At 46.8% G+C, this 14,116-nt stretch overlaps 1 protein-coding gene across 1 annotated transcript in view; it reads right to left on the reverse strand.

Annotated features, from left to right (window-relative positions):
* Positions 1–14,116, reverse strand: part of ATRN (attractin) — a 154,614-nt gene that overhangs the window by 100,485 nt on the left and 40,013 nt on the right. Inside the window, exons 6-16 of the mRNA XM_083185472.1 lie at positions 13,418–13,586; positions 12,164–12,254; positions 11,606–11,849; positions 10,844–11,027; positions 9,823–9,977; positions 8,600–8,684; positions 5,824–6,044; positions 2,947–3,071; positions 2,723–2,861; positions 1,960–2,135; positions 1,652–1,871 (exon numbers count right to left, since the gene is read on the reverse strand). Coding sequence (XP_083041598.1) covers positions 1,652–1,871; positions 1,960–2,135; positions 2,723–2,861; positions 2,947–3,071; positions 5,824–6,044; positions 8,600–8,684; positions 9,823–9,977; positions 10,844–11,027; positions 11,606–11,849; positions 12,164–12,254; positions 13,418–13,586 — 1,809 coding nt within the window. The remainder of the gene's footprint in view (positions 1–1,651; positions 1,872–1,959; positions 2,136–2,722; positions 2,862–2,946; positions 3,072–5,823; positions 6,045–8,599; positions 8,685–9,822; positions 9,978–10,843; positions 11,028–11,605; positions 11,850–12,163; positions 12,255–13,417; positions 13,587–14,116) is intronic.

Raw genomic sequence — 14,116 nt, forward strand, 5'->3', positions numbered from 1 at the left:
TCCCAGCACAGCATGCGGCCCTATGTTACTGATCTCCCATCACACAGCTCCAGTTCCCAGTACAGCATGCGGCCCTACGTTACCGATCTCCCATCACACAGCTCCGGTTCCCAGCACAGCATGTGGCCCTACATTACCGATCTCCCATCACACAGCTCCGGTTCCCAGCACAGCATGCGGCCCTACGCTACTGATCTCCCATCACACGGCTCCGGTTCCCAGCACAGCATGCGGCCCTACGTTACTGATCTCCCATCATACGGCTCCGGTTCCCAGTACAGCATGCGGCCCTACGTTACCGATCTCCCATCACACGGCTCCGGTTCCCAGTACAGCATGTGGCCCTACGTTACCGATCTCCCATCACACGGCTGTGGTTCCCAGCACAGCATGCAGCCCTACGTTACCGATCTCCCATCACACGGCTGTGGTTCCCAGCACAGCATGCGGCCCTATGTTACCGATCTCCCATCACACAGCTCCGGTTCCCAGTACAGCATGCGGCCGCACTTTACCGATCTCCCATCACACGGCTCCGGTTCCCAGTACAGCATGCGGCCCTACATTACCGATCTCCCATCACGCGGCTCCGGTTCCCAGTACAGCATGTGGCCCTACATTACCGACCTCCCATCACACGGCCCTACATTACTGATCTCCCATCACACGGCTCCGGTTCCCAGTACAGCATGCGGCCCTATGTTACTGATCTCCCATCACACAGCTCCAGTTCCCAGTACAGCATGCGGCCCTACATTACCGATCTCCCATCACGCGGCTCCGGTTCCCAGTACAGCATGTGGCCCTACATTACCGACCTCCCATCACACGGCCCTACATTACTGATCTCCCATCACACGGCTCTGGTTCCCAGCACAGCATGCGGCCCTATGTTACTGATCTCCCATCACACAGCTCCAGTTCCCAGTACAGCATGCGGCCCTACGTTACCGATCTCCCATCACACAGCTCCAGTTCCCAGTACAGCATGCGGCCCTTTGTTACTGATCTCCCATCACACAGCTCCGGTTCCCAGTACAGCATGCGGCCCTATGTTACTGATCTCCCATCACACAGCTCCGGTTCCCAGCACAGCATGCGGCCCTACATTACCGATCTCCCATCACGCGGCTCCGGTTCCCAGTACAGCATGTGGCCCTACATTACCGACCTCCCATCACACGGCCCTACATTACTGATCTCCCATCACACGGCTCTGGTTCCCAGCACAGCATGCGGCCCTATGTTACTGATCTCCCATCACACAGCTCCAGTTCCCAGTACAGCATGCGGCCCTACGTTACCGATCTCCCATCACACAGCTCCAGTTCCCAGTACAGCATGCGGCCCTATGTTACTGATCTCCCATCACAAGGCTCCGGTTCCCAGTACAGCATGCGGACCTACGTTACCGATCTCCCATCACACGGCTGTGGTTCCCAGTACAGCATGCGGCCCTACATTACCGATCTCCCATCACAAGGCTCCGGTTCCCAGTACAGCATGCGGCCCTACGTTACTGATCTCCCATCACACGGCTCCGGTTCCCAGCACAGCATGCGGCCCTACGTTACCTACCTTCCATCACACGGCTCCGGTTCCCAGTACAGCATGCGGCCCTACGTTACCAATCTCCCATCACAATGCTCACCTGGCCTCTCACAGACGCTGCCATTGATCAGGTTGATGCATGTTGCAGCTTTCAGACCCACGGTGGACGGCTCAGCCAGGTACCCACAGAACCCAGCACCACTAGGTTCCCCAGGCTGCCACTGCAGGGTGGTGTTTGTAAAAGGTGACATGTCTTCCCAGCACCAGTATGAAACATTGATTTTCCTGAGTCCGACCCAGGGGGTGAGTTCAGTCTTTGGCTGTAAGACCATGGAAGAGACAGGTGAGGAAATGCACGAAGAACAATGAATATGGTGCAGTGAGGGGACTCTAGTGTAATATTATTACCTGCATGGTCTGCAGCTGCTTCACCACAAAGTCCACCTTCTTCTGGGTGGTGAGTGAGGCCAGCACTGCGTTCTGACTGCGACAGGCCAGCTTGGAGTTGTCGTAATGCTCCTTAGTGTTAACGATTTTCAGGCAGGAACTGTCCACTAGCTGCCAGTTGGCTCCACAGATGTTATCTGGAGGGTAATTATAGAGATGTACAAGAATTGTCACGGGTGAGTACAATGTGACACTAGAGAACACTGATCACACTCCTGAGGAGGGCACCACATAATACAGGGCCAGTGGGATACAGCGTCTTTTAGTGCAAGTGTGTGTGGAGTCCTAATCACTGGGCCCTCTAACGCACAGAACTTTCATTAGTGCGACCAGCGCAGCTGCAATTTGCACTCACTCACCTCAAGTATAACAATATAATATATTGTGCACAAAAAAGGAGATTATAAAAAAGTATCTCCTAAGGAAGCAGAATAGTAGATAAAGGAAGAAAAGACGATCTTACAACGTTCCGGACTAAAGCCAAAAGCTACAAGCACACAGCTGCAGCAATGCTAAACTGGACTAGCAGATCAAACATTTTACTATGGTGCCATATGGGAATATTATATACATACTCTAGTTCCACACTAAAGCAGGTTAGTTGGGGCCTGGGAGTGAGGGGACCAATCACAAATCACAATGAAAGGATTGAGACTTCTGATTGGCCTTCCACAAACCTCAGCACAGACGTCTAGGACAGTAGTTAGAGCGAGGGGTGGATTACCTGGCAGCCCGATACACTCCTGATTGCGGGGCTCCCACTGGCAGTTCTGGTCCATGGTGCAGCTCTTACAGCTGGTCTTCTTGTTACAGTAATAGCCGTAGTTGTTTTTGGGACATTGCTCGTATGACGTGATCGCTCCCTGCCAATAGAACATACATTAGGTACATGGCAGAAGTTAGGAGACACACGGTTCTATTGTCCTGTTCAGCCCTGTACTCACTGACCTGGTTCGCCGTGCAGTTGGTGCCCAGCGATATGCAGTGGTCGTTACACCAGCGACAGCCGTTGGTGTTCTCAGTGCAGCTGAAGCAGTCCGTGTATTGATCACACTTACTATCACTGTCGGAATCTGTTGGGGAATCAAAAGACACCGTTACCATATTCAGATGAAGACCATAGGGCCCCATACACTACAATGATAGGTGTGGCCCCTGAAGTCAGCTGCCATTTCACTTGAACTCCCCTGGGACCTAACGGGAGCGATTCCATCCGATATTGTACTTTGGTGTCATTTTTCCAAAAGATATATCTCATGCGAATGATTGATAAAGCAAACATCAATCATATCAGATATATCTTATGGTATACAATTGTACCATAACATATGGGATGCAGTCAAAATCCCGACGGTCAAAATCCCGACATATAGAATGTACAGGTGAAACAGTCAACATGTTTTTTTTTCATGTTTTTTGACCCGACAAGTGCAGGCGGTATTTCATGCCCTACCATCCACTAGGGCGTGGTGGGACAATAAAATAGTGCCCGAAGAATTGTGAGCAGTGCGAGGGGCTGCAGTTCACTTCCAACTGTGTCCATGTGGACCATGTCGACATTCCGGTCAAAAAAAGTGAAAAAACCCAATATCGAACTCCCGACACAAAGTCATGTTGACCGTTTCACCTGTACATTCTATATGTCTGTATTTTGACCCTGTCGGGATTTTGACCGTCGGGATTTCATAACGAATCCTAAAATATATCTGATGGGCTGGAATTAGGGGGCTAGAGGGACGGAAAAGGTCAGTCAAACTTCCTGCGATTTTCGCATCCACAAAAAGCACTCCTTTTCCCATCCGATTACGATAAATCACTGGTGCAGAACGACCGATCTAGGGGCTCCTATCCTACACTTGCAGGGCCACGCCTTGGATCAGATGGAAAACACAAAGGATTTGAAACTTTTCAAATGATATATCGGCCAGAAACATCGAAATCAGATGAAATCGTGCAACATCGTTCTAGTGTATATGGCCCTTTTCACCCAATTACAAAAGGAAACACGTGTGAACAGGGACGGCAGTAAGTATTGTGGGCTCACATATTTATTTCAAACTTAAAGAATAACCTCAATGAATAGAATATCCTTTATTATATAAATACTATTTACATTTTTTACATTTCGCCAGTAAACTCTCCCCAGCCGTCCCCAGGATCAATAAACGGTGGTTGTAACACATTGCAAATGGCAGTTACATGGCAGCCTGGGGGCACAATGTGGTCTCACTACTCTGCAGCCAATGATGGGTTAAGAATTGGTCAGAGGTGGCATTCAATTTCAGCACAAGCCTCTTGTTGTGAATGTCAATATAGTAAGTTATCTACTGAAGAGCTGCTACAATATTTCTGGTATAGATTATAACATTACCCACAATCCTCTGCAACAGGTTATTTTTACACGGCAGCTCGATTTTAAATTGGGTACACACTAGACGACGTGTGTGCCCACCCAATCCTACAGGCAACGGGACCCTGCAACGGCAAGTGGATACACACTTGCAGATGATGCGGGGGGGGGGTGACGGGGCAAAGTGATATACCGTGATGCATTTTGCGGCATGGTACTGCTAGAGACATCTTATGCAGTATGGCCACCCAGAAAACATCGCTAACTACGGAGGGGCACGCGTATTGGGAATTACGCAACCGATGTGAAGGATATGTTGCGCAGAACTATATGTTGTTCCTATCACATTGTACGTAGCTTTAAATCTTTAAAATATGACAGTTTAGCGAGGACAAAACTTTTTGGGGAAATCTACCAGATTGTATATAGGTCACATAAACCCTCCCTTAACTAATGAACTTAAAATACCTAAAATAGCCAAATATTCAGCAGAATTTAGCAAGAAAAACGAACTGTACAAAGTTCTGCAAGATTGGACATGGTAAATTCTAGTCTCCCGTAACCTCACCTAACAGACGGGAATCACAGCGCGTAAGACAGATCTGGGGATAACTGCGGTCAGTGTGCAGTATAGAATAATTATTGGCCTTTTTTTTTTTTTTTTTTTATGTACTGATCCGGAAGGTCTATAAAGGTCCTTTTTCCATATGCCAACTACCTTATTTGTGTGTGGATATACAATAAGATGGTCATTGTTCTTGTTTGGAGTTTGTTTTGATTGTATCATGATTTGTATTGGCATTTTTTTAACCTATACCGGATTATGATTTATTGTGACTAAAAGTGGAAAAAAAAAAGATACCTTGATGAGACTTGGATAACCTGTTGTGAATTGGGTACGCATTTTCAAGAAACCTCAATAGGTTTTTCCCATTCACGAGTCTAAGCCAGTGAAAGTATGTCTTACCATTACTTCTTACTGGGTGGATTTAGTGAAGGCCTACCCCCTATAAAATGATACCTTTATGAGTATATCACCACCTGCACTCATGTGAGATGTATGTTGTCCCATTATTAAAATAATCCCTAAAATTCTTAACATTCTTAACATTCCTGTTGACACTCCTACACATTTCATCATTTTCCTTTATCCACGTTATCAAATCCCTGAGGAGATTATAAGAAGAAAGGAAAAAGAGAAAAGAAGAGGAATCCCCCACAGATAGAGCCTTGATATACCCTAAACACTTTATAAGATTGTGTTAATGTCTTGGTTGAACAAGTTTGGAATTTATTGGAGCAGCTCTTCTGTCTTTTTGTGCCTCGATCACCATTTCATTTGTTACGGGTGCAGTAGAGAGACAAAAGCAGCGCTGTGCAACTAGGTGGAACTTCCAGACAGAGCCGGGACAAGTAGATGCAATGCGGCTGATAGGAGGAGAAAGGACAGGGGCTGCCCCATACACATAACATACACGTGATGTTGGGACAGGAGAGGGCGCTCTCTCTTCTCTCCTCTGGAGTGGCCTGGTCCCACGACAAGCACTGAGCGGTGTAGCTGTCCCAGATGCACCGGATCCCCAGCCCGTCCCTCAGACAGGTGCCGTTACTGGTGAAAGCTTCGCAGCTCATGGAGGTGAACATCAGGATGTCGCTGAGCAAGAGACTGTTGAATCCTCCAAACACAAACATGGAGCTAAAAAGACAATAGATAGTGTAATCTATAAGGTGCAGCCGTGGTATAGGTGCGCTTATAAGACAAGGCAACATCAGCGATCATCTACCAAATGCAAGAGACCTCCCAGCCTAGGACAGGACATACACAGAGATATTACATGGCCAGTCCACTGTCTAAGCAGCTTACTCATCCGAGTGCTGGGCATATCCCATCAAACAAGGGACAAGTAGGCATCCATGTAATCATTAGTGCATTTTCAGGAACAGCAAGTGCAGACGGAGTTTGTTAAAGAGTAGAGATCCCGTGGCCTGCATGATGCTGACCCAGACTCCACTATGTGCCTGACTACTACTGCCACAATTCAGTGGTGGTGGTAATAACGGGAGGACCTCTATACAGCGCGACATCTCAGTGGTGGTGGTGGTAATAACGGGAGGACCTCTATACAGCGCGACATCTCGGTGGTGGTAATAACGGGAGGACCTCTATACAGCGTGACATCTCAGTGGTGGTGGTAATAACGGGAGGACCTCTATACAGCGCGACATCTCAGTGGTGGTGGTGGTAATAACGGGAGGACCTCTATACAGCGCGACATCTCAGTGGTGGTAATAACGGGAGGACCTCTATACAGCGCGACATCTCAGTGGTGGTGGTGGTGGTGGTAATAACGGGGGGACCTCTATACAGCGCGACATCTCAGTGGTGGTGGTAATAACGGGAGGACCTCTATACAGCGCGACATCTCAGTGGTGGTGGTGGTAATAACGGGAGGACCTCTATACAGCGTGACATCTCAGTGGTGGTAATAACGGGAGGACCTCTATACAGCGTGACATCTCAGTGGTGGTGGTAATAACGGGAGGACCTCTATACAGCGCGACATCTCAGTGGTGGTGGTGGTAATAACGGGAGGACCTCTATACAGCGCGACATCTCAGTGGTGGTGGTGGTAATAACGGGAGGACCTCTATACAGCGTGACATCTCAGTGGTGGTGGTGGTAATAACGGGAGGACCTCTATACAGCGCGACATCTCAGTGGTGGTGGTGGTAATAACGGGAGGACCTCTATACAGCGCGACATCTCAGTGGTGGTGGTGGTAATAACGGGAGGACCTCTATACAGCGCGACATCTCAGTGGTGGTGGTGGTAATAACGGGAGGACCTCTATACAGCGCGACATCTCAGTGGTGGTGGTGGTAATAACGGGAGGACCTCTATACAGCGCGACATCTCAGTGGTGGTGGTGGTAATAACGGGAGGACCTCTATACAGCGCGACATCTCAGTGGTGGTGGTGGTAATAACGGGAGGACCTCTATACAGCGCGACATCTCAGTGGTGGTGGTGGTAATAACGGGAGGACCTCTATACAGCGCGACATCTCAGTGGTGGTGGTGGTGGTAATAACGGGAGGACCTCTATACAGCGCGACATCTCTGAAGGTGTTATGAGGTCAGAGGGGTGGGGTGTCCCTGGCACTATTGCAGGAGGTCCCCATGCTGAACGAGTTCCTGCTGTAGTGCCCAGTCTACTGATGGATGAGGGAAGTTGAGGAGGGACCCCACTTTCTTTGCCCCCAGAATATATCAGACTTTTGATGTGATTTGCAGCAACTTATGGAGGGATGTGAGATACACATTGCATGGTATCATTGCAAACATATTGAATTTGAAATGGACCAGAGGACAAAAGACTAATTTGGTCTGTTCACCAAGAACCACACTCACTTAATATATTAACAGAACTGTGCATTTCCATATGTGAAGCATGTAGGCCAGGGGTGGCCAAACCTGTCTTCAAGATCTACCAACAGTTCATTTATATCAGGCCATCTGTGGATCTATAGTAGGAATGAATGCAGCAGGTTCGAAAATGTGACAGTTAGTAATGACTGCAGCTGTGCACCAGCTAGGGAGTCTGGGAAATGTGACAGTAATGAATACACCTGTGCACCAGCTAGGTCAGGTCTGGGCAACACCGGCCCTCCAGATGTTGATGAACTACACATCCCAGGATGCTTTACATTAGTTTTACTATGTGGCCATGCTGAAACTGATGCAAGGCATGCTGGGATGTGTAGTTCATCAACATCTGGAGGGCCGGTGTTGCCCAGCCCTGAGCTAGGTGGTCTGGGAAATGTGACAGTTAGTAATGACTACACCTGTGCACCAGCAAGGGAGTCTGGGAAATGTGACAGTTAGTAATGACTACAGCTGTGCACCAGCTAGGGAGTCTGGGAAATGTGACAGTAATGACTACACCTGTGCACCAGCTAAGTGATTTGGAAAACGTGGACTGTTGGTATTGTCAGTTTAGCCAGCTCTGACCCCCACATACAGTAGCACTACTACAGAGGCTGGGGAACCTGGTTATACGGCCCAAGACCACTGCTGCTGGGCCGGCTAACCAGGATAACAGAAGGTAAGTTTGGACCACAAATCTGTTCTAATAAAACATAAAGGACCCGGGTGTTGCAGACCTTTATGAATGGGCCACAGATAACCACACCCTGACCTAAACAATACAGTGACAGAAACCAGATGAAAGAAAAGCATTAGTTCGTTTTACCTGTTTCTTACGATTGCGGTGTGGCCGAAGCGGTTCACGTCATGGTGCAGGGAGGGAAAAGGCAGGGGACTCCAATTGTCACAGGCTAAACAGGGGACAGAAAGATGAATATTACACCCTGACCGCAACCAGTAGCAACATAGTAGAAAGCAGGCAATTCAGCGTGGCCTCACGCTATGCCAAATACAAAATTCCCCTTAATTCACGGGAACAGTCACCTAATCCCGAGATTACATTGTAACCTGGCAATGCAGCTTAGGAAACACCCATTCCTTCTCTAGGAGGAAAAGAAAACCAACCCTTTGGGGTTTACTGTGTAACGGGCTCCATGCTGCCCTGTCTCACATCAGTCAATCTGCGGTGATACAGGACACCGCGCCTACGGTATCCTATACCTACACGGGGGAGGTGAGCCAGGGCTGTGTCATGGGGCCTAGGATTGTCCATTTTTTTTATAGAAAAAGGATGACTTAAAAGACCTTCCTATGATGCCATTGCCTGCAACAATTTTGCCTCAAAATATATATTTAATTTATTTGTGTCATATGTATTTGAATAAATTAGTTAGTTATTATTAGCGTGTTCCAGAAACTTTTAAATCACTGTGGTTTGCATGCTTAGTAGTCGCTGGGGCTAGGGGGTGTCTTAAGAGAGGAGAGTCCTCTAGCCAGGCCCCCTCCACTAAGTTGGAAGCAGTAGGGTCCGAGAGTAGAGCGCTCAGCCCCTACTGCGCATAGCTCCGGAAAAAAGGCGCGGCTGCCATGTTACAGTAATTTTCGTGCTCTGCGCTGCAGAGTTTGTGCACTAGAGTGCTCAGACTCCACAGGATTGGAAACATGGACGCAGTGTGGGCTTGCCTGGGACAGATTCAATGTTATGGGATATAAGGGGTAACTGGAATACAGGCAGTATGTTGGTGGGACAATATGGATATAACAGACTGGTGCACTGTAAAGAAGTCACTGGCTGCCAACGTCCATGGCACTTTGGTTTATATGGTGGTGACTGCACAGGATGATGTGCTGTGTGGGAACACAATGTGTGGCAGAGAACGCAGACACTTGCCCGGCTACATCACGAGTCTCCAGAACATATTCTTCCTCGTGTGAATGGGGTTATATATAAACACCCTGCTGTGGGTGACACTGTTCTCTAGTCTAAACAATCCAGTGTGCCCCCCCACGTAGCTGGAAAAAAACAGCCATGACCCTTTCAGCACTCACCAATGTCATAGGCCATGAAGTCTTTGGAGAAGCACTTCGCCCCGTGGCTCATCGACGTGTCGTTGTGGGTGTTCCCCCCAAACACCAGCATGGTCCCGCTGATGATCACCGCGGTGTGCAGGTAGCGGAAGAAGTGGCTGTCTTTTAATATTTTCCTGCATTACAGAAATAAAAATCAGATTATTCCAAAGAACTCTACTGGGCAGGACAAATAGGAAGGGGGGGGGGGGGGGGGGGGGGGGGGAGTGATAGGACTCCACAGCAGGGTTGATTGGTTTAAACCAACAGTTTTTTTTAATATGCTGTAACAAAAAAAAAAAAAAGCCTATTGTAAGGGAATCCCTTTTATTATTCCACATTCATGTTGCTTGCCGTCTTCATTATTATCGTTTAGTAAAACAAGTACCATGTTCAATTGCCAGTGCCAAAGCTTATCACCTTTTTTGTGTGCTTAAGCCTTTCTCTGAAAAGTACTTTTGAATGTTTTGGTTTATTTGGTCTAAAACTGGTTTTATTGAAATATTTCATATAAATCATATCAAAGTTAATAACTTAGGATTGTTACTGTTAGAAAGCATTAAAACGTGGTTGATCAAGTGTTTCACAGTATTATAAAACCAACAGGATTACGTTATCTTTCATTAAGACGTTAATGTAAAAAAAATAAAAAAGGAAAGCGTGTTGTTTTTTTTCCATAATATATTTTTTACAACTCTGCTACATTGTTAAGCTTCTTGCATTGTACAACTTATACTGTTATCTGTATTATCAAGTATTTAACAAGTGCTGGAGCTTACAGAGGTCTCTGAATATACTACCTTACACTAACTGCGCTTAAAACGTGGAAATGTTTATAAACACATTAGTAACTATACACATTAGTGCAGAGGTTACACTTCACTGATTCATTCTCTCTCGGTACTAGGTGATTGCAATGGGCTGTCAGTTTATACTCTAGTTCGGCAGTATGTGACCTGCACCTGCATCCACCTGCTGCTATTCCTATTAAATCCGCTCTTACCAACTGCGTGTATCCACCTCGTACTTGTAGAGGTCATCAGCGAGACGATATTTGTTGGCAGTGAAGGCTTTGTAGCCACCGTGGATATAGATGGACCTGGTATATTCATCGTACACACTGCTGTGCCCGTAACCTCCTTGTACCAGGGCCCTCTTTGTCACAACAAAATCCCAAGAATTGGTGTCTAGAAGGAGAGAACAAATGCACTTTTACAGTCTCCTCAGAAGACATGGAACAGATGGGACAACCTTCTGTGATCTGGATGTTGATGTAAGGCTATCTCCAGTGACTGGATTGGGAGAAACCAGAAGATGGGTTACACAAAAGGTGGGAAATCAACTTTGGACTAATATCGTTCCTATGGCTATTTCTGTGACCCATTCGAGGATGTACAGAATGATACCAGTATACGATTAACTTAAGCATCAACACGTCCGTATTTCATTCTAATTCCTTAAATCTGATACTCAATGCTGGAAAAATCTGATTCTGAGCTTGCAATCCAGGTGTCACGCCATCACATACTTACGTGACCATATACACTGTGTGGGGGGAGGGGGGATTCAATTACCCACAGTAAAAAACACGACGAAGCCTTGTCCTTTATTGCCCAGGGTTATTCAATTGGAACTCCACACCCGTTAAAGTATTTTTCTATATGGCGTTAATGCACAAAATCAGTTCTAGTTCCATGGACTTGTCCCCTCCCCTACACCAGAGTTAACACAGGATCTAATGACACAGCTACGTTTCCCCACTTACCAAAGTTATATTGCTGAACTTGGCTGACATAACCAAAGGAGGGACTGTGGCCGAAAAACACCAGCATGACCGTACTGCTGTCGTTCAATGTGACGATGTGAGCAGAGTGGCCGACCACGGAGTACTGATTTAAGACATTTGGGAAGATCTGAACCCATGACATATTCTGGACGTGGAACACCCAGAGCTGGTTGGTGACGTTCCCACTGACATCCAACTTTCCCCCGTACATGTACATCGCGTCCTAGGAGGAAGAGGAGGAAGAGTCAAGCTTTCATTTGGTCATGTAGGAGACACAGGATGAAAGATGCGGTGGGTTCCATCCAATAGCTGCCTAGCTTGCTTTAGTTGGCAACCAAGAAAATGAAATGCATACAGTCCACGGAGCCGCACAGCCAACCTTTTCTAACCCTTTGACATCTTGGGAAGACTGGAGATTATCCCCAAAACAGATACTTGCCAACACAGTCAGATGCACACACCACAGTCATCAAGACACTAATATGATAGCAGTACGCAGACGCCCTAGGTAGTTCTTTCCATTATTGCTAGTGTCACCTTGTATAGTGCCAGCGAGTGTCCATATCGTACGTCGACTGCGTTCACCGAGCTGTCCAGCTTGAGCCACTCCCGGGAGACCAGGTTATACCTGTACAGGACATAATCCAGTTACTGCTGAAGATCACAATGCATACACAGCAAAACCAATATCCCCACCAAAAAATTACAGGAATATTCCTTTATAAAAATCAGCTATTGAGAAGCTTGTCCCCCTGCGTTTTTCACTGGGTTCCATTCAAATCTCTGGAGAATTTGGACCTAAAGGAGACTGACGTTAGATAAAGTGGGTAAGAGCCAATCAAAACTGGATAATATATATAGTGTTAACTGTGGTTGCTGCTGGACATATGAAATGTTTTTAGAATTAAATTGATTTTTATGTGTGTGGTTATAAATGTATGATAATTTTTACATGTATTAAATGTTTGTTGAATCAACGCAGTGCGCTCTCTTAAATTATATATTCTTTTGGTTTTCTTTTAAACGGCTTTCAGATTAAAAGCCCTCAGTGTGTACGGCCTGGCAATGAGAAGGGCTTTAACAAGGTACAGGTAGGAGACATTCTTCACAGGAAGAGGAGCAGCAGAACACGAGGACATGCACTGAAACTAGAGGGAGGAAGATTCAGGAGAAATGTGAGGAAGAATTACTGCACAGAAAGAGTAGTAGATAAGTGGAATAGCCTACCATCAGAGGTGGTAGACGCAAATACAGTAGTACAATTTAAACATGCTTGGGATAGGCATATTAATATCCTTACAAAGCAATAAGGATCAAATATGGTTTGAGGTAACATGTTTAAAAAAGGGGCAGACTAGATGGGCCAAGTGGTTCTTATCTGTCGTCACAGTCTATGTCTCTATGTAGTGAGTGCTAATGCGCGCTCCGCATCATCGCTGCTCATCTGCTGGTATTACCAACAGATGAGTGACGGGGCGGTAAAATGGGCTAAAATCGCTCAGTGTGTATGGACCATAAGCCATTCTCAAAGGGTCTGCTGCCCCAGGGCCGAGACACCTGAGAGTGCAGACAGCAGGTGATTGGATGACCATGGCACCGCCTCATCTTCTCTAGGACACTACTCCCCATCACACTATCTTCCTGCCTCCAGATACTATACACATCACTGGGGTCCAGGCTTCCAAAAGGGAAGGACTACTTGGGGAATGTCTGCAGCGTGAAGTACCCCAACTAGGGTACGGAAGGCCAGAGTGTCATAAACATAAGTGTGGTAACAAATAGGGTTCTCACGCCATAACCATCTGGTAATCGGAATGGTTGAACATGTAGCCACCAACGATCCACATGACATCGTCCACCACGACGGCTTTGTGAGACGCTCTGGCCAGTTGGGAGTTGGAGAACTCTTCACGCGACCAAAACGACTCGTTTGACGGGGCCGGAACAGAGCAATTTGGACCTAGGGAAAAAAATTGTTAAAAGATATATATATAAAATAAAAAAAAATAAAAAACACACAAAAAAACCACAGGAGTTCTTTCTGGATTGGGTGCGCTGGACAGGGGACCAAGGCAGAAGAGAGCTCATTTCTTACGCAGGTGCGCCATCAAGTGGCTAGGACAGCAATATGCACCTAATCGGAGCAGCAAAAGTTAAGCATATGGATTTCTAGCTATGTTTTGGGAGAGTTTGCTAGTAGAATATGGAAAAGGGCAGGAAAGCAGCTGTGCAGCCTCCTGAAAGACACAGGAAATTGCATGATAATAAAGGGCCTATTGGAACATCTTTTGGTAGGAAGACATTGCAGGGACTCCGGTCCTGAGTGGTGAGGCAAAACATAAAGCACCGTTAGTGCCAAATTGCACTTTATAGCTCATTAGGAAATGTTACCGCATAGTCTGGGTAGGTCCCCAACACAGGCAGGTCAAATGTCATCTGCCTGAATTTTCTTGTCAATTGAATAGATTAGAACTTTAATTGTGCCATTAA

The sequence above is a fragment of the Crinia signifera genome, chromosome 1 (assembly GCF_055691185.1).
Source record: "Crinia signifera chromosome 1, ASM5569118v1, whole genome shotgun sequence".
Classification (NCBI taxonomy): Eukaryota; Metazoa; Chordata; class Amphibia; order Anura; family Myobatrachidae; genus Crinia; species Crinia signifera.